This window comes from Melopsittacus undulatus, chromosome 3 (assembly GCF_012275295.1).
Source record: "Melopsittacus undulatus isolate bMelUnd1 chromosome 3, bMelUnd1.mat.Z, whole genome shotgun sequence".
Classification (NCBI taxonomy): domain Eukaryota; kingdom Metazoa; phylum Chordata; class Aves; order Psittaciformes; family Psittaculidae; genus Melopsittacus; species Melopsittacus undulatus.
The window spans coordinates 75,025,722-75,052,451 of NC_047529.1; the positions used below are offsets into that span (position 1 = coordinate 75,025,722).

At 40.1% G+C, this 26,730-nt stretch overlaps 1 protein-coding gene across 2 annotated transcripts in view; it reads left to right on the plus strand.

Moving 5' to 3' along the window:
• ADGRG6 (adhesion G protein-coupled receptor G6) overlaps nt 1-21,133 on the plus strand; it is a 111,316-nt gene extending 90,183 nt beyond the window's left edge. Inside the window, exons 19-26 of one of the 2 annotated variants that reach the window (XM_031049885.2) lie at nt 1,015-1,142; nt 2,421-2,689; nt 5,150-5,264; nt 5,836-6,119; nt 12,762-12,863; nt 14,547-14,699; nt 15,951-15,996; nt 18,187-21,133. In XM_031049885.2, the coding sequence (XP_030905745.1) occupies nt 1,015-1,142; nt 2,421-2,689; nt 5,150-5,264; nt 5,836-6,119; nt 12,762-12,863; nt 14,547-14,699; nt 15,951-15,964 (1,065 nt within the window). In that variant the 3' untranslated portion in view covers nt 15,965-15,996; nt 18,187-21,133. The remainder of the gene's footprint in view (nt 1-1,014; nt 1,143-2,420; nt 2,690-5,149; nt 5,265-5,835; nt 6,120-12,761; nt 12,864-14,546; nt 14,700-15,950; nt 15,997-18,186) is intronic. The other variant, XM_005150047.4, reaches the window with a different exon arrangement.
• Nucleotides 21,134-26,730: the final 5,597 nt, after the last annotated feature.

Here is a 26,730-nt window from a genome sequence, read left to right on the forward strand (position 1 = left end):
GTTTTGACCCTTCTAATTGCTTTTCCATTTTAATAATCTTTAATGACTTTAATTTAGATATTAAATTGTTTTCAAGTAACACTCTTCTTGTATATATGAACTGTCATACAAGGTTGGGACAGAATGTAAGAAACCTGCTCCTTCCTTCTCCTATAAAGAATGCAATCTTTGGAGCATTTTATTCATTTTGCTCGATAGTTTTCCTAGGGACAGCTACTGTAAAATGGACACCATTATGTGTTAGTATTTGCTCACATTTACTCCACAGTGATATAGAACCAAACATTCTCATTTTTTCTTGTCCTTAAAAAAGGAAATAACACTGCCATTTATGCTCAGACAGTACTATGTGGCAATTACAGTTGGACAGAAAACTGGAAAAAAAAATCCTCAGGATGTTCCTGCCACATTTCCTTTTTTTTTTTTTAATGTTGTCTTTGTCACTTTTTTCTGACTAATTCTATTTATGACTATAATTTGCATGGCAAAACAGACCATAAAACCAAAAAGGAGTATCTTGCCCTTGGTTTCACCCATAGATGATTAGCTGCATTGGCTCTCAGGAACTTTTAATAATGAGAAGTGATGTAAGAAAATTCCCAGAATGTTGCACATTTTAGTATGAATACTTTTAAATTGCATTCTCTTAAATCTTACATCTTCTTAAAGAGTGTTGCTTGTAAGCAATGGAACTAAAAATTTTGAAAAGGGGAGATTTTCCTAGTGAAGGACATTTCAGTTCCTGGTACTGAATTATAAGGATCAGTATCACTCTATCTGCTGATCCCAGCAATTATAATACTTAAAACACAATGTTTTGAAGAGCTATGGGAAGGAAGTGAGAGGTGTAACAATTGTAGACTAAGTATACTCAGTAAACGTGAACCCTCATGTCAGGGTTACAGTGGTATTGCCAAAGTGCTTAGGAATTTTATTTGTCTAATTACCAAGAGTGTTGTGCACATGGAAAAGGTGTTTGCTGTAACTGATACCTCTTCCTCCTCTCTCACATAGGATCTTCAGAGAACCGTTACACAATTAGACCCACAGAATACGAAGGTCCTCACCTTTATCACTTACATAGGCTGTGGGATATCTGCTATATTTTCAGCTGCAACTCTTTTGACATACATTGCATTTGAGTAAGTATTAGTTCTGTGAAAAAGATCACAGAGGAGGTATCTGGATGTGATGAGTAAAATAAATCAGTTGGATGGTTAGTGTGGTTTATTTGTCTAGGAAAGGAAATTTATATATATATATAACTTTTAAAAAGCCACCAAAATCATGGTCACAATGTTGTGATTTTTTTTTGTTTGTTTGTTTTTAAAGAGACTTAACTTTAGGTTAATGTGTCTCAAAATTTTCACGTTTGGGAGTACAGAATCTTCTAGAGTCTAAACAGATATGTATTATTTTAAAATCCTCCACCAGGGTTTTAGTAAAGACAAAACAAATCTTACCTGTGTGAGTTTAACAAGTCCTAAGTATAAAGAGAGAAATTTCCAGCTACATTTACATTTACATTATATGGAATGTAATTTCCAATTACATTCTAAAGCTCTTCAGGAAGAAGTGGAAAGATAAATAAAATTACTATAACTTGTGAAATGTTATGACAATTTCAATAGCAGTCCTGCTGAAATGTGAAAGTGACTCAAGGGAATTAAAAAGTTTTGAAGTGGTACAGTACTGTGAACAGTAAAAAGAGAAAATGAAGTCATGCCAGCACCAAGGAACCATTGTGCCTGTAACAAAGAAGGACAGAGTAGCTCCTAATGAACAATAGTTTGCTAGGGGAGGAAAAGTAGTTTCTGAGTTCTGAATATCTCCAATGATTGCATTCCTATGGCATTACCTGTGGTATACCATTCTTTTCCAACATGACAGAAGTTGTTGGCTTGGCCCTCAGTTCATACATTTCAATGTGCATTAGTTGAAAGCGACAACTGACTTGATCTTCAATATTCCTAAAATCCTATTAAGCAAACAAACAAAAAACCCCAAACCCCAAACAAACAGGAAAGATTATGCACTGAACTATATATTCCAAAAGTTAAGCAAAGATTTACACAGAAAATTACCAGATGAGCTTCTGGTCAGTTGTATTTTGAAAGTGTTCTTTTAATTTTCTCCAGTTTTCATTTAAAGTACAAAACACATTATGTTATATTTAATTTGAAGGGGTTTAATAATAAATCAGTTACTAAAACATTGTGGCAGATAATTAGCTTATTAAGGACCCAAAGAAGCAGTAGCTTTCCCGCATCACATACAGCAGAAGCCTGCAGAGACACCACACAGAAGTACACATCACTATGCTTTATTGCCATAAAAGCTTACAGATAGCAGCAAATCCCAGGAATTAGCTTGGGTGATTAAAGCCAATTAATCATATGCACCTGTATTTCTCTCATTAGGAAGTTGCGAAGAGATTACCCGTCCAAAATCCTGATGAACTTGAGCACAGCCCTGCTCTTTCTTAACCTGATCTTCTTACTTGATGGTTGGATTGCATCCTTTGACATCGATGGCCTCTGCATAGCTGTAGCTGCACTTTTGCACTTTTTTCTTCTGGCCACCTTTACATGGATGGGACTGGAAGCTGTTCACATGTACATTGCTCTGGTGAAAGTGTTCAACACGTATATACGGCGATACATACTGAAGTTTTGCATCATTGGCTGGGGTGAGTTCAGTAGTGTCAATATTTACATAGCATATATTTTGAAATGATGCTATATAAAATCTGTCTATGACAAATGCAGAGCAGAATCAAAATCTATGTGACGTTTTCCACGTGGTGGTACCTGAGTGCAGTAAACCCACTCTGTTGGAGAATTCCTCTGTATTAATTCTGTGCAAATACACCATAACTGGAACCCCCTGTCCGCAGCAGCTTACAGCCCAGGCAGGAGTGTGGAGACCAAATGAACTTTCCAGAGGGGAGAAATATTAGTGTCATATCAAACATGGAGAACCATGGCACACAATGAATTCAGAAACTCTTGCAGTTACTGCAGAGCTTATGGGGATCTTTGCATTGACTTTCAAAAAGCTTTCAATCCAACTTAAAGCTTCTTCCCAACAAGTACAAGACTATGGCAGAATCAGAAACAAACAAACAAAACTTCCTGAGCTTCAGCACAGTGTTTAAACCACAGAGAGATCCTGTGCCCTAAGCAGTGTACACAGCAGGACTGAAATGGAAAAAGTAATATTGAAAAATAACTGCAAGGCTCAGGCAGCAAGGCTTTTCTTTTTTTTTCTGTATCAGGAATCTGTGCCTTCTGCCTGAATGCACATATTGTGTTTGAAATAATACAACACAATGCAAAACCATTAACCTCATGGCTAGAGCATTGACCTCAGTCCAGCTGATAATTGATGTCTTTCCATTGGCAACTAGCATCCTCTTTGGCAGCCTCAGCAGAGGACAAGGACTTAGTGGTCGGAAAAGCAAATTAACCTCTTCCCCTTTGAATCTGTTTTGTCATAGCAAGGATAAGACATGTAAATAAGGCATGTCAGGAAACGCACATTTCTTTTGTGTGAGCTGTACCACTCTGCATAGAGTTCTCTTCTATATAGCTGTCTATTTTACCAAAATATTCCCTTTACCTTATTATTCAGAAATAATGCATACACATAACACACATTTACAGTTGAGAGAAGCAGTGGAGAAACTAGAGATTCAAGTTCACATTCCCCAGTTCTCCAGAGTGATAAAGTGACATTAGCATCAATGAAAAAAGATCGCCCCAAAAAATCCCAGTATCATCTGTCAATTAGATCTCATTTTTATAATTGTTTATTAACCTTCTTCTCACTATAAGAGCCTTCATGCAATTTCAAATTTGGTAACTAAGGGGGATTATTTTACCTTAGTTTCCATATTGCATACTAAAATAACATTTTCTACCTTACAGAATGTTATGAGGCTTATTCAGTTAATAACCATTAATTTCTTCGATTACTATTTGAAATACTGTTTGAAAAATTGTTTCCTTCTACTTGCTGGAGGTCTGTGACTAGTGGAGTCCCTCAGGGGTTGGTGCTGGGACCAGTGCTGTTTAATATTTCCATCAATGACCTGGATGAGGGAACTGAGTGTACCCTCAGCAAGTTCGCTGATGACACTAAATGGGGAGGAGTGGCTGACACACCAGAAGGCTGTGTTGCCATTCAGCGAGACCTGGACAGGCTGGAGAGTTGGGCAGGGAGAAACTTGATGAAATTCAACAAGGGCAAGTGTAGAGTCTTGCATCTGGGGAAGAAGAACCCCATGTACCAGTACAGGTTGGGGGTTGACCTGCTGGAAAGGAGTGAAGGGGAAAGGTACCTGGGGGTCCTGGTGGACAGGAGGATGACCATGAGCCACCAATGTGCCCTTGTGGCCAAGAAGGCAAATGGCATCTTGGGGTGCATTAGAAAGGGTGTGGTTAGTAGGGCAAGAGAGGTTCTCCTCCCCCTCTACTCTGCCTTGGTGAGGCCGCACCTGGAATATTGCATCCAGTTCTGGGCCCCCCAGTTCAAGAAGGACAGGGAATTGCTTGAAAGAGTCCAGCGCAGAGCCACAGAGATGATGAAGGGAGTGGAACACCTCCCATATGAGGAGAGGCTGAGGGAGCTGGGTCTCTTTAGCTCGGAGAAGAGGAGACTGAGGGGTGACCTCATCACTGTTTACAAATATGTAAAGGGTGGGTGTCAGGATGATGGAGCTAGGCTTTTTCCAGTGATATCCAGTGGTAGGACAAGGGGCAATGGGTGTAAACTGGAGCATAGGAGGTTCCACGTTAACATCAGGAAGAACTTCTTTACTGTGAGAGAGACAGAGCACTGGAACAGGTTGCCCAGGGGGGTTGTGGAGTCTCCTACATTGGAGATATTCAAGGCCTGCCTGGACAAGTTCCTGTGTGATGTACTCTTGGTTACCCTGCTCTTGCAGGGGGGTTGGACTAGATGATCTTTTGAGGTCCCTTCCAACCCTTGGGATTCTGTGATTCTCTGTGCAGTTTTCTTACAGAACTACCTCAGGTTATTCTGCATTAAGGCGATAAGGGTGGAGACATCAGTAATTTGGCTTTGCATGGTGATTTTGAAGTTTTCGGAGATCTGAAAGCAAGCTGCTAGTTTTCTTCTGTTACAGGTTTGCCAGCTCTGGTGATATCAATTGTTTTTGCAAGTGCTAATACAAATGCAAGTCATATATATGGCAAACAGTTATATGGCAAAGATGCTAATGGACAAGGAGGAGACGACTTGTGAGTATTTTGTTTTAATCTCCTACCATTTAGCATTTAAAGTATGAAAGAAATTGCACTGAATGTATGAAAGAAAAGTAGAAAAGAAAAGCATTGGTCATATGCTTTGGAAAAGTTCCTTGCCTGGCAAAGCTGTCATATTTGTATTTTTATTATTGTATCATGCTAAATATTCTGGCAATTTGCTATTAGAGGATCAAGCTAGTTCTCTCACACGGCCAGCTGCCAAATGGCTACCTCAAAGGACTACCCATCCTGCTTTTTCTGCAGAGATGTGAGTTCTCCTTTCACTCAAGTGACAGAAAGTTGGGATTTTGACACTGAAAACCAAGTTTTCCCATTCTGTTACTAAAGTATCTTATGCTTCACACAGATGAAAGTGCTGAAGCTACACATACTGAAGCTAAGCTTTCCGTGATGGCACTGCAGTTCCCACAACTTGTATCTGAGGCCAGATTTTAGTCTCAACAAAAATGCAATACAACCCTCAGACTTCTGACATGATAGTACTATGGGCCATGGTCATTTAAAATGTCACTAAACTTGATCCTCTTTTTGTATTTTTTTACAGCTGCTGGATCAAGAATAATGTTGTCTTTTATGTGACTTGTGCTGGATACTTTGGAATCATGTTTCTGATGAATGTTGCCATGTTTATTGTGGTGATGGTGCAGATCTGTGGGAGGAATGGGAAAAGAACTAATCGGAGCCTGAAGGAAGAGATCCTGAGGAACCTCCGTAGTGTGGTCAGCCTGACCTTCCTCTTGGGCATGACATGGGGCTTTGCCTTTTTTGCCTGGGGTCCCTTAACTCTTCCTTTCCTGTACCTCTTCTCGATTTTCAATTCACTGCAAGGTAAGTTGATCAAATAATATATGAACTGTTGCTGTCCTGGGATATATTATGTCTAGTGATTTGACTAGGAAACCCAGATACAAGCACTCTAAGTTTTTCCCTTGATAATAAAATGTCATTAGAATCATAGAATAGAATAGTTAGGATTGGAAAGGACCTCAAGATCATCTAGTTCCAACCCAACTGCCATGGGCAGGGACACCTTACACTAAACCATATCACCCAAGGCTTCGTACAACCTGGCACTGAACACTGCCAGGGATGGAGCATTCACTACCTCCCTGGGCAACCCATTCCAGTAGCTCACCACCCTAACAGTAAAGAATTTCTTCCTTATATCCAGTCTAAACCTCTGCTGTTTAAGTTTCAACCTGTTACCCTTGTCCTATCACTACAGTCCCTAATGAATAGCCCCTCCCCAGCATCCCTGTAGGCCCTCTTCAGATACTGGAAGGCTGCTATGAGGTCTCCACTCAGCCTTCTCTTCTCCAGGCTCAACAGCCCCAACTTTCTCAGCCTGTCTTCATACGGGAGGTGCTCCAGTCCCCTGATCATCCTCATGGCCCTCCTCTGGACTTGTTCCAACAGTTCCATGTCCTTTTTATGTTGAGGACACCAGAACTGCACACAATACTCCAAGTGAGGTCTCACGAGAGCAGAATAGAGGGGCAGGATCACCTCCTTTGACCTGCTGGTCACGCTCCTTTTGGTGCAGCCCAGGATACGGCTGGCTTTCTGGGCTGTGAGTGCACACTGCTGGCTCATGTTCATTTTCTCATTGACCAACACCCCTGGGATTGCTCCGCCCAGGTGTAGGACCTTGCACTTGGCATGGTTAAACTTCATGAGGTTGGCATCAGCCCACCTCACAAGTGAGTCAAGGTCCCTCTGAATGACATTCGTTCCCTCTAGCATATCAACAGAACCACACAGCTTGGTGTCATCGGCAAACTTGCTGAGGGTGCACTCAATGCCACTGCCCATGTCACCAACAAAGATGTTGAACAAAACCGGTCCCAACACCAATCCCTGAGGGACACCACTCGTTACTGATCTCCAGCTGGACATTGAACCGTTGACCACAACACTTTGAGTGCAACCGTCCAGCCAGTTCTTTATCCACCAAGTGGTCCACCTATCAAATTGATGTCTCTCCAATTTAGAGACAAGGATGTCATGTGGGACAGTGTCAAACACTTTGCACAAGTTCAGGTAGATGACATCAGCTGCTCCACCCCTGTCCATCACTTTTGTAGCCCCATCATAGAAGGCCACCAAATTGGTCAGGCAGGATTTCCCCTAGTGAAGCCATGCTGGCTGTCACCAAGCACCTTGTTGTTTTTCATGTGCCTTAGCATGGCTTCCAGGAGAATCTGCTCCAAGGGTTTGCCAGGCACGGGGGTGAGACTGACTGGTCTGTAGTTCCCCAGGTCATCCATTTTCCCCTTCTTGAAAATGTGGGTTATATTTCCCTTTTTCCAGTCATCAGGAACTTCACCTGTCTGCCATGATTTTTCATAGATGGCCAGTGGCTTTGCAACTTCATTCACCAGCTCCTTCAGGACCCGCGGATGGATTTCATCAGGTCCCATGGACTTGTGTACATTCAGGTTCTTAAGATGGTCTCGAACCAGATCCTCATGTACAGTGGGCCCAAGGTCTAGGTTTTCACAGTCCCTGCGTCCACCTTCCAAGACTCGGGTGCTGCAGTCAGAGCCTTTGCCAGTGAAGATCGAGGCAAAGAAGCCATTCAGAACCTCAGCCTTCTCCAAGTCCTGTGTAGCCAGTTCTCCTGAAAGTTTCCGGAGGGGGCCTACATTGTCCTTAGTCTGTTTTTAGCCGCTACATACCTATAAAATCCCTTCCTATTATCTTTAACATCCCTTGCCAAGTTTAGCTCCAATTGGGCCTTAGCTTTCCTAACTTGGTCCCTAACTACCCTGACAACATCCCTGTATTCATCCCAGGCCACCTGTCCTTGCTTCCACCTTTTATAAGCCTCTTTTTCCCTTTGAATTTTTCTCAGCAGCTCCTTATCCATCCAAGGAGGTCTCTTGGCCCTCCTGCTGCACTTCCTTCTAGTCAGGATGCAACACTCCTGAGCTTGTAGCAGGTGATCCTTGAATGTTAACCAAGAGTGTTGGCACAGGGCTATATCCCATGGAACCTTGCTAAGCAGGTTTCTGAAGAGCCCAAAGTCTGCTCTCTTGAAGTCCAGGGCAGTGAGCTTACTGCATGCTCTTCTCAGTGTCTTGAGGACCTCAAATTCGACCATCTCATGATCACTGCATCCAAGACTTCCCTGGAGTGTCACATTTCCAACGAGCCCTTCCATGTTGGTGAGCACAAGGTCAAGCAGGGCACCTCTCCTCATTGTCTCCTCTATTGCTTGCAGAAGGAAGTTGTCTTCCACACAATCGAGAAACCTCCTGGATTGCTTGTGCTGGGCCGTACCGTTGCCCCAACAGATGTCAGGGTGGTTGAAGTCCCCCATGACAACAAGGGCCTCTGAGTGTGAGGCTTTTCCTATTTGTCTGTAGAGTTCTTCATCCACAGGTTCCTCTTGATCAGGCGGTCTGTAACATATCCCCACAGTAATGTGTCCCATCACCGATTTCCCCTTAACCCTGACCCACAAACTTTCTGTTAACTGCTCACCTGTCCCCAGACAGAGTTCCATACTCTCCAGCCTATCCCTAACATAAAGGGCAACTCCCCCCCCCTCCTACCTGGCCTGTCTTTTCTAAAAAGCCTGTAACCTTCCATTCCAACACTCCAATCAAAGGAGCCATCCCACCATGTTTTGGTGATGCCTATTATATCATAGCCCCGTAGATGTGCCCACATCTCTAATTCCTCTTGTTTATTCCCCATGCTATGGGCATTTGTATAGAGGCATCTGATCTGAGCTCCAAATGAAGCCGGCTCAGTGGCTGGAGCGGCTAGAATATTACTACATTGCTCAGAGTATTTATTATAGGTGCTGGCAAGTGACTGGGTGTGTTGAGATGGAATGATGCTCCCCTCCCCCAACACAACTAGTTTAAAGCATCCTTGACAAGTCTGGCAACCCCTTTATGTGGAATAATGATACCAACTACATATGGCTTGAATGTCTTAGTTAAAGTAATTAGCACTTCAAGGTCTTTTCCATAAAATGCACTGTATAATAAATAATGCTATTCCTAGCTGACAGTCTTCAGCAATCAGTGCTGAGATAGATGCTGTATGACCTTCAGCATTTCCTTTCACTGATTATAACAAGCATAGGAAGCCTCTTTACTTAATTTATTCCTGGAGGGAATCTGTAAAGCTCATAACTATTTTATTTAGGCATGAGAAGCTCATAAGACAAAATTTAGTCCTGTTCCAGTGTGGAGAAGTAGCACAGAGATATGGGATATCCTTTAGCTCTGTAAGGAAAATCCAGTGACTGTTATAGTCAGCTTTTTTTTGGTTGCCTTTAGTGAAGTTTTGAATATTTACCTTTCCAACCTAGTTCGTCTTTTTGAAAATGCTGGAAATTGTAATCAAACAGCCATAAATTACAGAAGTGTATAGGTGACATTTAAAAGAATTTCGGCTTAGAGCTGAAATTTGCATTGTCCTTCAGTGGCATTGGAGGAGCATGTGTTATGCCACACAAATACTGAGATAAGAAACAAATTTTCCCAGGGTCAGCAAAATATCTTCCCTTTATGAAAAAAAGTACTTACTGTGACACTGTGTAGATTATATCTCTTACAGCTGAGGTATATTTACTGTGCTAAAAGATTTATTGAGCATTTGTGGAAAGAGAATAATGTTGTGGGTTTTGGTATGATTCAGTTTCAACCTAAAATACTTTGGCAAAATGGCAAACGTTGTTTGGATGCAGTGTTCTAGCTAAAGACTTGTTTTCCAAAGGACAGATACTGATACTCCCCTGGAAGCATAATGAGGTATTTGCTGCAGTGTGTCCCTGTTAGAAATTTAAAAGGGCCTAGAGAGATTAGAAGTATGGGAAGAACATGAAAAAAAAAGGTTGAAGCTCTGAAAAGCATGCCAAGGACCAAATTGAACAAGTTCTCTGTGACCAGAATTTCTAGTGCAATCAATTAGGCTTGTATGTGGAGAGCGTACACAAAGTTGACCACCACTGCTTAAGTCTCTGTGGAGTAATAACACTGTTCAATGGAAAATGAATATTTGGAAGGCAGTTAAGCCAGGAGATGAAACTGAAAAAGCTGAGGAGTAAATGCAAAAGCAAGAGTGAGAAGCTTTTCACAGATTTTGGTAGCAATGATGGAACAGTATATGCTCGGGCATGTCATATAAAGCACAGGAAGATAACAATCCCATATATCAAAATGCTTATTGCTGTGTCAGAAAGAGCTAGGCAAAGCTAAGGAAAAGGATATTTAAAATCACATATATCTAGTGCAGTGCATATGTAGCAGTAAGGTGATGGAATGGAGCAAAGGAAAAATTAGGATTTGTACTGGGAAGCATTTCCTAGCACCAAAAACCTGGGCAAAGTCTGACAAGTCTTTCCTCAGTGTTAGAATGAGCTTAATTTTGAAGAGCTCAGTAAATAAGTTTATTCTCTCTCAAGTTTTTGAAACCTGCATGAGTATTTCAAGCTATACCAGCAGCCTTCATCAAGTTTTTTGTGCACTCTCAGTGAAAAAGTAAATTGCAACAACTACTGGTGTTACTGTACTTTGCTATTTCATCTACATAGGAAATTATTTTTCTCTCTTTGATGCTCAAAGTAAAAAAAAAAATAGGAACATCTTTTTTTGGCTGCTCATTTTATATATATGCCTGGGCAAGCCAAATACTTTCAAGTCAGAGCCAAGCCTAGGGTCTGATTTGGCTCTGGGAAGCAAAACTGTGCTAGTAAAGCACATTGTAAACTTAATGAATAACGAAATACAGAGAAAAAAAAATCCAGAGACCAAGTCCAGACAGGGCAAAGGCAAAGTACTTAATGCCGTACATTTGTTTTGTATTACTATAGACATACACATTTTCTTTTTTAACCATTTGGAATGGTCCAAACATTCACTACAACTTAATTAAGCATCAATTTAGTAAGTTTGTAGCTGTGCAGAAGTACTAAGAGGTAATTTGGGCCACAAGCAGCTGCTGTTCTCTAAGCCTGTAAGAGCTGCTAATGATTGCATTGGAATTACTGTGTGCTTAAAACAAATCACACAAAGAAATACTTCACTGAACAGAAAAACTGTAGTGCAGCAGAGCTTGTGTATGGGATGCATTAAGGTATGTTTGCCTTTCCTAAACTGTGCTGTGTTGCTTTGGGTTTTTTTTCCTTATCAGGTCTTGAAAAACTTTGCAAAAAGTTTTTCATGACACAACTTTTACCTGAAGTTAACTGATCTCAGTGCTCTCAGCCTGGCCTGATGGCTCTAAGCAAATAGAAGTCCAATTCAATGACATGCATTCATGCAAAATTAGACCTTAGCTCTTTGGAGGAAAGAGGATAATTTTATGCTCCAGAGCACTTTTTTCCAAGCTATACCCTGCCATTGTGCTCTACCAGCTGAAACATAGTAGGCATTAGTATACAGAACTCTTCATGATGATCATAAAGGGACTGTTCTAGGGGATGGTACTTAACCACATTTGCCCACATTAAGTAGTATTTATTCATGTTTAAGATGTAATCACGAGGGATTTGGCAGTGACATTTTGCCATCAGGTGTTCAGCCTCAGGCCAGCTCTGTCCCACGGAATAAGAGTAAAACAAGAACAGGCCAAATCAGAGAACGATGGAAGATTCCACAACTAGTGCCTACCTGGAAAGAGCCAGGAGCATATGAGACTTCCAACTTCTATATTTAGCTCCAAAATACCTGATGAAATCATATCATATGCCTAGTTAAGCATTTATCACATGGTAGATGCTTACCTTTTCTCATGAAAATAAAGATTATACAATTGCATGCAAAACATAAACTACAAAAACATTCTTAAACACATTTATTGCAATTGTATGCACAAACCAGGTAATTTTCTTAAGAAGTATCTGGACACCTAATTAGTGCTTGTAAACATATTCTTACCATTTTCATAATCATTTCAAGTACATACATGAGATGCACATAAATCAAAGTGCTCTTTTCCAGGGCATTCTTTAGTGCCAATTATAAGACTTCTGGTTGTAAAGGACTACAGCCCAGAGTTCTATACATATGGAGCAGGAGAAGATAAAATTATCTCCTTGCTAATATAATGCCCGTATTTACTTTGCAGTGTGGCTCTAGCAGTCCTGTTTGGTGCAAAATATTCATTTGGTTCAAAGACAAAACCTTTTAATTATTTCCCTTTTAGCCAAAAAAATAATTAGAAGATCCATCCTGAGCTGGATCTAAATCAGCAGTGTCAATAAAAGGGGTCCTATTCTCTCTCTTTAGATTTCCCTTCCTCTCTCCAGACACTGACATGGCAGCTGGAGGTTGGAAAAACTTTAATTAATTTCCATACTTCCTAAAGGAGGCATAGATGACAGTAAAAAAACTTTAAAATTATTTTCCTTTGCTTACAATTCAGTTCATAGTCTTGGTTTTAGCAGATGTTCATTAATCTGCTTATTTACAAATACGTGCTTCATTTGCTGTTTATTTGCTTGTGTCACAGGTTTGTTTATATTTGTATTCCATTGTGCAATGAAAGAAAACGTGCAGAAGCAATGGAGGAGACATCTTTGTTGTGGCAGATTCCGACTGGCAGACAATTCAGGTAAAAGCAATTCATAGCTCCCCTCCGTAGGTGCTGCAGTAGTCTATAAAAGTCCAGGTGAACAGCTTTCTGTGTTATTTTTAATATAACACAATGTAAGTCAGAGATGTGGAAATATAGATTAATCATAGCCTGTCATTTCACTTCAGTACTAACAATTGCCAAGGGACTTTTCATATACCACTTCATAAAAATGCTCAAGCCTTCTCTGTCAGTTTTCCACTGAAGCAGCTGGTGAATTTTTTGCTATAAGCATGGTTTCAAAAGAGCCTTTTGGACCTGGGGGAAAAAAAAAAGTTCCACAGATTCAAACTCTGTCATTCAAAAGCCAGTCTTGTCACTTGTCTCCTACATTCCAATACGTTCCCTGAACTGTGTGGACTGTGAGGTTGATCTAGGAACAATTATTAAAAAGCAGATAGAAATTCTCTGACTTCTTTTGTTTTTATCTTTGCCTGTTCACACTGTTCTGTACTTCACTATATAATTCAGAGAGACCACTGAAGACTCAAAACCATAGAAGATTTCTTTAGCAGAAGCCTAATGAGGCTCCAGGGTTGAAGTTCATCTTCATCTGCAACTCTCAGAGAGCAAGGAGAGCAGTTGGTTTGGATACTTAAAAGTACACCACTTGGGACACTGCATTTATAGTCTCTTGTACCTTTGGCAGTCTCAGATGGCATTAGACTCCTGTGTTTAGGAACTGGATCTTGCTTTGCTGTCTGATGGAACCATATGTTTTTTTGCTCATATGGCTCTTGCTCAATGACCAGGATTGAAATCTACAGTTGATGTAAGGTGGCATAAGCTCATTGCCTAGTAAGGTGAGCTGGTATATCCTAGATAATAACAGTGCTCCAAATATCTTTGTGTCCTTTCTCTCTTGGCATCCAAGGTTTGTTTCAAGTTTTTAAGTAATCTTTTTGCCATGATGACTTCTGCTTTGTCTTGCTCTGTTCTGTTTAGGGGATGCATTTTCATTGTAGACTATAAAACATTTATGCTTTCACTTTGTAGTAAGAAAATCTGATTAATGATTTTAAAAAGTTAATACAAATCAGGAAAACCATATTCTTTCTGATCAGGCATCCAGATTGTTTCCTCTGTTCAGTTTCCGTGTGGTTCATGCTGTAACTCCTGAACTGGAAAACACAGATGGATCACATTATTTCCAGATTTTTATGCTGCTGTTGTGGGTATAATAGGGCTAAAAACCTGAAGGATTTGAGTACTTCAGTGGTATAGTTAATGTGCAGCCATTATGCCTAGCACTAGCCAGTCCAACCCCATCAGCTGGTTTTATTCTGCATGAACCTGACATAGTTTTCAGGCAGAATAGTGAAACATAGCCAAATGTGAATTTGCATACCTATCCAATTGAAGTATACTTCAGGGCATGCTATGATAAGGCAAAGAAACAAACAAGCTAAAGCCTTGCAACACTGCCACAGCTAGATCAGAGAAATAGTAACCTATAGCCTACAGCAGTGAATTAAGATAAAATATTTGTCTTGATTTGTATTTCTTAAGAATGAAAGAGTCTACCTAATAGGAAGAGGACAGGCTGTGTGTAAGCAGCAACATTAGGAAATGTACCTGATACTTGAAATGTTCACAATTGAATAAATTAGGCATTTAGTACCTATGGTAATTATTTATGTAAAAATTTTTAATCATTTTTAGATTGGAGCAAGACAGCCACCAATATTATAAAGAAGAGTTCTGATAATCTTGGGAAATCCTTATCCTCTAGTTCCATTGGCTCCAATTCAACCTACTTAACATCCAAATCAAAATCTACAACGAATACATACTGCAAACGAAACAGCCATACAGGTGAGTTCTTGCCTCTGTGAATATGTAGTTTCACGTTAAAGGCAAAATAGGAATTTCTACTCAAAGATTAATGTGAGAAAATTTCATTCATTTTTATAGGTTTGGTATTTTAAAAATATATGTTACTGTTTAATAAGAATTTTAATATTATTTTCTCAGTAACCAATATTCAGTGCATCCATTAGCATGAGGGGCTATGCATCAAGTGTTTTAAGAGTTCATGTCTTTCTTGATTATTGAGATTGTACATGAAAAACATTTGCTTTGAATACAGTAAAAATGACCAGTGTCTTAGAAATACGCCAGTGTACCTGAGCTTGCTTTCAGGACTGCCATTTGCAGCCATCCTGGAGCACACATCTGGGGCTTGGCTCACCAGGGTACCTGTCCTTGCTGCCATCTCAGGTTTGACGGGCCACACACACAACTGCCCTAAGCAAGCTGTCTTCAGTATTCTCTCCTATGAAGGCACACTTCTGTCAGCAGTCTTCCACAGACAGCATCTATAATACTCACTGATCACAATGCTGCTCATAATTTAATAGTAGAGGAGGAGAGCATTGTCCACTGCAGAGCAATCTCTCTTCTGCAGACAGAGAATTCCCATTTGTACTCATGGCAGATAAACATTTAGACCCTTAGTATTAGGATTAATGATAAAAATATGCTTGAATGTTTTGCTGGACTCAGGGCTTTTTATCTGTCTGACAATTAAAGAGACTTAATGCTGGAGCTTTTGAGATGCATTCTTAAAGCAAAACAGTAAAACAGTTTCAAATAAGATGTGAGTAGGTTAAAAGAAACTTGCATTTAGGAACAAGCTCATGCTTTCTTCTAAAGTGGTGAGCTTAATCCCATAGACAAGTTATTTCCTAAAAGGGACTGCTGTTAGTAATGTAATCGTAGTCTATAATGTGATGGTTTATTGGACATTAAGGGAATACCACAGTTTTCTCTCTGCTTTTAAGATTCTAATACATTTTGATTTGACCTCTGAAAATACACTTTTTTTTTGAGATAATCCAAAGGAATTTTTGATAAGGTTATGTTTTTATATGATAGCGTATCTTCTCACATGTTAAAGTAATAGAAAATAACATTCAGATTCTGATTTCTAATACAGCTAAAGTTGTTTGATGTCTTAGCTAAATTGCAAACAGTATAATAGCTACATGTCTTGGCAATTCTTGTTAATATGGTTATAATGTGCTCTCTGGAATTGACACAAGCATTCATGTGTTTGTGGTATAGATAATGTCTTCTAAGCCCTTTCTTCATCAGTGGTGGAGCATTACAGGTAAAGTGAGAATTGCTTTTGTTGAATGCATGGGTCAAACAGCAGGGTGGAGGGATGTCTCTTGCATGATGACCTCATTGACACAAAGGACTTTGCTAATCAGAAGCGCTGCTTGTTTCTCACTATTACATCTTGCACCATCGATGCTGAATCAAAGGATAAGTGAGCTTCAGAATCTGGGTGTCTGCACTCTGCATGGGGCATAAAGCATTTGGAGGATACCTTTTTAGAAAATAGACCATGTCCTGACATTAATGCTGTGTACAGTAATCTGTGGAAAAGAGACTGATTTGAAACACCCATACACAAAGCATACAGTAAAAAGCAAAAACAATATGATTAAGTCCTAGAAAATGTTTTCATATTTTTTTTAAGTTATTACAGGAATTTCAAGATGCTGTATTTCTATTTGATCTATGGCCATTATGGAATTAGTCTTCTAGCTATAGCTTTTCATATGTAGTCACACCCAAAATAACTCTGAATGACTATATGTGCCTGAAAGCCATGCTATGAACTGCTGTTTGAATGCAGAATGCACTGACTGGAACATTAATATTGTGTGGACCCCACTGGGTAAAGGAAAAAAATCACTTCAGCATCTTGTGGGCCACTTGTCTAGGGGTCTGATACAAACTTGTATATAGTACCATATATGAAACTTCTGTGAATTGAAAGTTAAGATGATTTCTGCAGAGAATTTGGTGGTACAACTAGCAATTACTTCAGTGATACAGGATTTTAATCCTGTACTTAAGTGCAAAGCCCATTGAGCTAAAAAAAAAAATGAGAGCCTCACAGTGGTTTCAAAGGCCTTATATAATTCCTGTGCATGAGGAAATAGCTGGCATTTAACAACGTAATGATGCCTTGTGAAAAACAGTGTACATATTTGCAAGGAATTTATGAGACTAGAAATTCTCAGACTAGAAATTCTGAGACTAGAAATTCTCAGACTAGACTGAGAACTAGCTTTGTAATAAGATCAAATATGTAGAAAAACTTCAAAGTGTAGTAGCATTGGCTAATAAATGCATACATTTGAAAGGCACACAGTACTCTGCAGGTTGCTGTTGGACATGGAGTTATTTGCTGCAATTCATGGATATTATTGCGTGCTTTGAAAAAATCATCCTGATATGCCTGAACATGCCTGTTTCTTTTGTCATGAGTAAAATTATGTTGATTTCTCTCTCTGCAATCCATTTTTCCTTTGCAACACTTTTTATGGCTTGATATCATGACTTCTGCAGGGGTGGGTTACTTTTCTGTTTACTTTTAGTTAATTTATTTCTCTAAGATTTTTTTTGTATGAAATCATAGTTTAAGTAATAGTCTAAATTCTGAAATTATCCTTTAGCAAGGAATTTTTGAAGGTGATTTCACTAGTCTTGTAAACAGCCATCCAAAATGTGACTTGTAGAAAACACTGCTTCACAGGATACTCCATCTTACTGTTGGCTTGCAATGGTGCAAAACTTGCCCGGGTTCAGAGAATTAATTCCAGCCTTATTCACTGCGGTGGAAGAGATAAAGCTCGTTGGCACTGTGTACTTGAGAAACAGATAAGGGCTCTCTCGTCTCATTGCTCACTACATGAGCTCTACCTACTGACCGTTCTTAGAACAGCAATGCTGTTAGCCTCTGAAGCACTTTCCCAGCCCGGCTGGGAAATGCGTTGCTCCTCTTTCTCTTCAGCTTCACCCTTGGCTGAGAGCACCTGAAATGTGAGGGGATGCCAGTTTTCTGCATCTTTTTCTCCCCACAGTTGTAGAGTACCCTCTATATTGTGGAAAAAACAAAGGGATGCTAGGCAAGTCAGAGTTTAGGCCAGTTTCAGTCTGGCTGTCAAGTCATCTTCTGCTATATTTTGCACAGATTACATTATTTCTGTGTTACCCTAAAACCTCAACTACTGAAATAATTAAATCCTTTTATTGTCATTTTCCCCTACTTTATTGTGTGGAGATGTTATTTACCAGATGTTAAGGAGGTAACCCCTATTCCAGTGCTAAAAACACCAAAATGTTTTTAGTTTGTAAGATTCAAAGCATCAACAGTAAATTAATGTAGATAATGCCAGTAGTGGCAAATGAAGGCATAATTATGTGGGAGTGACACTGTTAGACCTGTTAAACTCTGAGTTTGCTTAAGAAGCCCTAACTTGTTGTTCCTTTTTCCCCTTTCTAGAGAATGTTTATCTTGACAAGCCATCTTCAAAATTTGCCCAAGAGGATGGAGAACAGACATCAATTATCCCTGTCCACCAGGTTATTGACAAGGTCAAGGGATACTGTAATCCTCACTCCGACAACTTCTATAAAAATATCATCATGTCCGACACATTTAGTCACAGCACAAAGTTCTAACTGGGCTTCCGAATTTCTTAAGCTGAAGGAAGACAGAAAGTCTTTTCCGAACTGACAGTATTGGATGTCATAAAATGTGACCTGTTTAGTTATTTTTTCCCAGTTCATACCATTCTCCTGTTAACAGCTCCCACTCAAGGACTGATTTCTCTACCTTTTTACTGTTGTGGAAACAGGCAATTTTTCCACTATGGTATTGAGCTGTTTTTAAATGTGTGCCAGCCAACATGATGCCTGGACAGCTAATTGTAATCCTGTGTAAATATTTTTTAAGACTGAAGAGCCACAAGCCTATCTCTAAATTATATAGTCCAGACAGAAGTGAGTCTTAACTCCTGGTGAAAATAACAGACATGACACGCAGTACAGGAAAGCTCTTATTGAACAGTTTACTGATGGTCTTTTTCTGTTGAAAAACACGTATTTTTCCCTATGACACTTGTTAGGTTCTTGCTTCTTGACTGTCTAGTGCTGTCTGTTCTTTATTCATAAGTGAAAACCTATACCACCAGTGTTAAAAGGTTATTTAAACCATTTTTCACTAAATAGACCTAATCATGCAAATCTTGCTTACCAAAAGAGTATATGCTGTAAATTCAGGCTATTTTATATCCATGTACAAAGAAACACACATATTACATAGATGTGCTGACTGAGAAGGCATGGAGGTCATTAGTAACTTTTGCAGATTTTAAGCCCATTGATATATATGGAAACACAGTCATATGTATCATTTGCATCTGTGCGCAACAAATGCACAGGTAAATCCAAAGTTTACACAAAGTCATGTTTCAACATTTATTGATTGATATGTTTAAAACGAGGAATCTTCAGTCACAATTCTATGTTTAATATTCTTTTTCACTAAACAAAATAGAAGACATGCAGCTATATTTAGATGTATAAATATGTATGTAGGACTCTCTCCACACGTTTTTATAATGTACACGGTAAATATGACAGGAAACCACAATGTGTACCACAATCTAAGAAAAATGAACGGTGCTAAAACTTAAGTATTTAAATGCAAGATTAATACTTTGTAAATCCATGGGTTCATTTGTCAGTCTCTGTACTTTAGATATACTGTATGTATAGACACCTCCATCAGATGGCATTGCAACATTAGAATAACCTGGAATACCTTTACCAGTAATAAATAAATAACATCTTTCCGGGCACATAATAGTATCAGTATCAGTATTCCTCTCCTGGCCCTCTGTTGATTGACTTGATTGAGGTTGTTGAGCCACAGAGTTTAAACAGCATTTAGGCAACATTAGGGAATTTCACATAGCTATACCGTGTGCACAGTGACATTAAGTTGTATGTGTACAGAGAACAGACAAGAACATAAAATGCTTACTTGTTTGAATCTCTGTAAATGTGTGACACATTAACATGTGGCTATGACTGCCAGAAGTGCATCTCTCCTCATAAAGCATGTCTTGCCCCATGACAGGTTTTATAAGAATTGTAACTGCACGTTGCTGAACAAATAGGCCAAAACAGCAAAGGTATTTTTAAATACTGTTTTCAGAGCAGAATGTTTCCTCATGGAAATTTTCATTTTTGAAAAGGCTTTTCTTTTTTTTTTTTTAACCAAAATATTTTTAGCCAGGTATTTATTTATAGTATTCAGAAGGGACCAGAAAGTTATGCTGAGATCTTTCAGTTGCCAAACAAGTGGATGTTCAGTGATTAGGGATGTGGATTTGTGCCTCTCTTTGCTCTTTGCATGAGATCGCTTAATGCTGTGATCATGTGCAGAGATCATTTAATGCTGTGATCGCACAAATGGTGTATTTTCCCTGGCTGCAAACCCCTGGTGGGAGGAAGATGCCCTGATGGTATTCTGTCCAGAAAGACCGCAGTCCCTACATGGACCATAATGACCTCAGTCTCATAACTGCAAATACTTACATGGTGGTTTGAATGAAAGTCAACCTGATTGATTAACTTAAAATCGAATTATTAACAGAGATGAGTGTTGTCAGATCATCTTTAGTAAGGGAAATGATTTAGGGAGAGATTATGTACAAGCATTTACTGAACTTATATTTATCATCCCACTTGCTTACCTACTGTAGATATAGTGTTCACGTAGCAGCTTACTGTGAGATTTCTACCTGATTAAGGTGTTCAGAAGTGAAAAGAAGGGTAACCGAACATTCCTGAAAAAATGAGGAATCAGTAAAATGTAACAGATTAGTAAAATATAAATAAAAAGCAAACACCATATCCTGACTGAAGCTGAGCTGTAACCTATTAGTTTAATGTATAGCTACCTATATTTTTGCTGAATTAAGATTTTTTCTCTTTTTTTTTTTTACTACCATGTAGTAATCTTAAGCTGTGTCAGTTAGATGCTCTTGAATGCTCTCAGTTCTACAATGTAATATTCTACTTTGTAGTTGACATGCTGTAACCTCCCCTGTATATATTTATTTATTTGTGAGGTTAAATATGTCAAATATATTTAGCTCTATAATGACTGTTCTTGTATGTTAAAACTGAGCTTCTGCTTCCTCATAGAAGAAGAGGGAAAGAATAATTTCTTATATATGTTTTTTCCAAACACCTTGTGAAACAATTTACTGTAGTTCTATCTTTTATAAGTGTGAGGAAACATGTCAGTGTAATTTGTAATACTAGTCAGTGGAATATAGTGTAACAGGTTTGAAGACGGACTAAAGTGGAAAGAAATATTTTCAAGTAAACATTCTTGATGTTAGTGTTCCAAGTAATTAAAGTCTTTTAATAGTGAATGGTTGATTTTTTTTCCCCCTTTTTGTGTTTAATGGCAAAAATCATTCAGTGGAATTCTGGAAAATAATCTTGTGTTTATTAAGTATGTGAGACAGGTACATGCCTAGCCAAAATGTTGGAAATAAATGTGCAAGACTTACTCCATCTCATCAGAGAAATGCATTTTGCAGAATATGATTTTTCCTTTTATGATTTACTCAGTGCCACATCCAGTGAATGATCTGGAAGTTATGCAAGTTCATTTATTTATGGCAACAGCCATGTCATAGAAATGAAAGGAAAATCAAGGCAACAGACAATATGCTGGGATGATCTTTTAGAGGTAGCACAAATGAATAATCTAAAATTATGGAGTTATTTCTGTTCATGTGTTTCTTTCCAGATGACTATAGTTTCTCATTATCAGTAACTTGATTCAACTTGTAATCATACTTTGACTGACCACTGCCGAAATATTATAGTCAGCTAATCACTTGATTAATGCACACTAATGTATAAACATTAAATTTAACACAGTAATGGCCTAGCTTCAAATATTTACCTTTAAAGAACACAGAAACTGCCTGAACTGGCTATATCAGCTCTGGTCCCCTTTATTTGAGTCTCATCACAGAAAGTGCACAGAATATGAAGACTTAGTAGTAATACTTTTTAGAAAGCAATAAAAAAAAACCCTTGTGATAAGCGGCATTTGTTAATGAGGATGGTGAGTGTGCCTGTGAATGATCTGTCCATGTGTCTGTGGACAGTGAACATTACCCATGAGCTTTATGCTTTGAACAGTGTAGGAGGACCCTCTGAGGGAAGGAGCCAGCTTTTTTCCAAGAAGGATCTTGGCAGATGCCAAACTTGTAAGGAGTGATTTGCAGTGTTTGGGGGTGGATTTATATTTCTCCTCGTTTCATCACTTTTAAAATATCAAGAACAATTTTATTTTCATCTTCTACTTTTAACAGCTTCCTACTGTAACCCATTGAGTTACATAAAATGCCACTTCATTTTATTACTTTTGAAAGGCTGATCTATAATCAGACACATCTATGTAACCACAGGGACAGCTACTGAGTTACAGGGCAACAGTGTGTCATTCATGGAGCCATTATAAAAAGAGTTGTTATGCACTTACTATATATAAAGACCTAAAACTATATATGGGTCAGCAAATTAGGCAGAGGGCTTAGAAGTTAATGTCAGGGAAAGAAATCATGCAAACCAGGTTGTGGAACAGCCGTTTCATGCCCAGTGCTCCAGCTGCTTCTATGCTAAGGAGGCTTTTGCTTTCACCTGCTGCTTAGCCGGTCTTTGGTCACTCAGTCCATTTGATTTTCAGATCTCCTGACCCCATCCTGGCACTCCCATCCTCAGGACAATCATTTGCTGCAGTGCTAAAGAAAGGGTAAGGAGATGAGAAGTAAAGGGAGACTGAAAGGGAAAGGGTAGTTGTCAAGGCCTGCACTGCATCGTACACTTTCTACATGAGTTCTCAACCCTTCCCCGGGATATATTTCCCTGACCAGTGATATAGGCAGACCACTGGAGTAGGTGGAATACACCACTATGGCTGTTTGTGCACTGTCAATTAAAACTAATGTTTTTGACCCTCCAGCTTTAAGCTGAAGATCTGCTATGGTTTTTCAAGGTAGCAACTCCAGTATTTCTGGAGACTGACCTAACAATGCTCTCTGTGAGTTTAGGAAGAGCCTAATGCCTCTCATGATGAGAAATCAGTCTAATGAGGTTCAAGCACCAAACCAGAAATAGCTAAATAAATCTTACGGAAACCTTTTCTGGAAAGATAGGCCTGCCTCAGGTACATCTGCTTGCTTGAAACCAATGCTGCTATTGGTCTAAGATTAAGCCCAGATTTAGTACATATGAGGGGAGCACATTGTGGTGATATGTAACAAAAGGCATCTGACAGCTGTGTGAATGTCATGGTTTTCTCGAGGTGTATTGAATGACCTACCTTTTAAAATATATGCCAGCTTGGACCTTTAGCATGTACAAAATAGTCAAGGCTGAGTGCTTTGTAACCAGACTATTGTCATAAGAGTTCTCAAAAACCAGCTTTAGATAACAGAGTTCTCAAAAATCCCAATGGTATTCCATTTTCTTCTCTGAAGTGTATGAGAAAGAACAAATGCCGATAACTCTGGTCCAATTTTTCCTTCCACTGCCAGGCTTTTCCTGTCCTGGGAGCTCACTGAAGCAAGGGAAGAGGGCTGTAGTAGGGGAGTGCATCCTGCTATCTGCATCCCACTGTCCCTGTCGTCCTGCATTTTGCAGTGCTGCAGTTCCAAGTGCTGTAAATGCAATAATATTTTGCATTTACAAAATGCTGCTCTGGTTTTCTTTCCCATTTTCCTGGCACGACTGCTCCTACTTTTCCAGTAGAGGGCAGTGGCATATTGCTCGTTGTAAAGATGCTAAAATTAAGTGAAAAATGCACCAAGATTCTTCCACATTCTTCCACAGCACAGAGATAAGTCGGAGAGTTCATATCAGGTTTGTCTATTATTTAGCAATCTGTTACATCACCGGATAAAGTGAACACTCTGCGCTTGGGGAAATAAGGGGAGAGAGCTGTCTGCCTACATTTGGGCATATTTAGTGGAAAGAGCAATACAGAGTTTCTGTATTTTCTCTTGCTGGTTGCTACATTTCCTCCTCTTTTTTTTTGCTCTAAGGGATGCAATGGAATTAGAAAACTGCTGCACTGCTGTCAGCTGAGCAAACAGAGCCAGCTCACCATTTCAGGCTTGCACACTAGCTTATTCCACTACTGGTCAAATGAGCTGGTCTGCTGGGCTGCCATCCTCTGACTCAGAAATTCACTGTATGCATAAGTGTCCAGGGAGGGAAAACAAAACAGCAGCCCTCTGTTGATGCTGGCACATAGGCCCATACCTCCCTGCCATTTTTTCCTTCCACTGCATAGGGACAGGATCTGCTGTCAGCTGGGTCCTCTGCTCCACATAGTCTTTCCCGTATTACCAGGTCAGCTCAAGCAAGGTGCAGAATGGCTCAGCTACATGCTTGGCTGTACAGCTGCCTCCAGTGCTGCTCTGTTTTGGGGCAGGACTGAACAGAAAGTTGCTCCACTGGAAAATGGCACCATGTCAAAATTAAATTGTCTTGTCTGCAATTCTGGTAAGATCTTCAGAGAAAAAATTCTGAAACCATTTGAATCCCCAACATCTGTGCTTGTCCCAGGAGTCTTATTGGCATGTCCCTTTCACCCCACACCTGCACCAGCACCAAGCTGGCACCAAGATACTGGGAGACAGGTGATCTGGGGCAGATGTTGGGGAATGCAGCAAAGGACATGACCTGCTTTAGCCTCACCTGCTTTTTTTGGAAAGAGCTCACAGGTGTGTCTACTGTGTCTGTGGGAAGGTGCACTGGAAAGGGAGGCTCAGGAGCAGTCAGGACCTGGAGCAGGGCACAAGACTAGTATGAAAGACTTCATGACACCATCACTTGTCCAAAACACTTGGGGTGTTGGTGTTGCACAAGTCCAGAGTCACAGCACAGCTATGTTACTGGCACTTTGCCTCTTGGTGAACTTACACAAGATGGCTCTGAATAAGGTAAGAGCCCCGCTGTTTCTCTGTGCTCCCTGCAAACACTGACCTCCCAGGAAAGTAGACATGCCAGTTTGCCTTTCAGTCTAGCTGCGAATGTCTCATTGCTCAGACATGATCATTTTCTAGAATTACCCAAGGTACATTTTGGGCTGAGCATTATGCAGATGCTGGCACCACTAGGTACATCCCAGAGTTGCAACTGACAGTTTAGGACAGAGAAAGGAGTGCAAGCATGGGAAAACAGCCCTTACAAAGCTTTGCAGGGATACTGGAGGAGAGGGGCTGAAATACTGTGGTTTCCCATGCAAACTGCAATTCAAAGAGCTTCACTGGAGTTTTGTATGTTTGCAACAACTTCGTGTGTGATGAGCCCAGACTGATCTCCGCAGGGAGGACAGCTCAAGGTGATGCAGCTTCATCAGCCTAGCTGGACTTTGACCTATGGATGGCTTCTTCACTGTTTCTTTGGTATAGCCTACAGACGGTGGTAACTGTGGAGCAAGATCAAAAGCAGTCAGGCTAATGCCTCTTGCAGCTTAGTAGGATGTATTTAGGCAGACTGGGCCTTAAAATGATCATCCAAACCAGCCCCAGCCATGACTGGTTAGGTGGCAGCTCTTACCAGGGGTGAGAAACACATATTCATTTTAGCTACGTTAGATGGAAGAGAAGCTGGGGTCAAGCCTGCCAGTTCCTAGTAGATGACTCTAAGGATTGCACTCTAAGGATTGCACCAAGAAAGTAGTTCACTGGGTTTTCAAAGAAAAGGTGAATTTGTTCAAGCCTCAGACTGCACACCGTCAGATCTTTGAACCTGGTAAGGTTCAGCTAGAGGCACAGTGAAGTGCCTCTGTCATGGTACTTCAGGGGTGGCTGGGCAGAAATGAGAGAAAAGAAGAATGTACATTTCATTTGCACAAAAGATCAACCTGAAAAAGATCAGCATAGGCAGAAGCAGCGTGTCCCTGGGAGTGTGGCTGTCAGATACTGTTGCTGGGTAACAGCCAGCTGACTTTAACACATCCTGCTTTTTTATGCTCATTGACTTTTAATGACTCTCAAAGATAGGTCTTTTTCACTTTGCCTCTTTTCACCCAAATTGATTTGTGCTCTATTTCAGCAAATAAGCCATTCTCTGGCCATATTTTGTCCTACCACATGCTATATATATTTTTGTTTTCTGTATGTATGTTTTCTACGTTCAAGCAAAGAGACCTTCTCACTGCAATCAAACTAGACATCAGTTGGAGACTAGTGGAAGGATAGTCTATAAATTGTCTCCTGAACAAGGCAAAGGTGAAAGATGCGTCCTAGTGAAGTACTAGAAGACTTTCAGGACAGAAGCGACTCTATCCCTGGAGGCGTCTAAGAACAGGCTGAACCTAAACCCACTGATGGGCTGCACCATCAACACCGACAGCAGTATCAGATGTCATACAGAGGCAACCTCCTGCCCTGTGAGCCTCTTTAATTTCATGCAACTCTTTTTGTTAACATAGTATACTTCATGAGGAGGAAGGTGCTCTCACAATAAACTCATATCAGTACCCTGTCTCCACAGCTTATCTTCTTTTAATTTCTCAGCTCTAAACCTTTTTCCCATAACAACTCTTTCATGCACCAAATAGCTTCACCCACCCAAATGAGGACCCTGCATCCATTACACTTCCACACTACCATTAATCATTCCACTCACCAGCATCCCCTCACTGCAGCAGCAGCCCCCATCCCTTCACTTACTGAAGCCTGATAAAGAAGAGATGGCCACAACAGCAGATGGCCACCACAACAGTGCTCGAGCAGCCTGGCACTGGCACAGTGATGTGGTTCAGCCAGGCACCAGCACCCTGTGATGTGCAGGCATGGCATGGGCTGGAGGAACAGTTGCAGGCGCCATTGCCACCACTGTCTCTGAGCCCCGATCCCTTTTAGAGGTGGGTTGCAAAGCTCTGGGCTAGGCATGTGTAACTCAGGGTTGATTTTTGACATAGGTAAGTTTGCTTTAAATA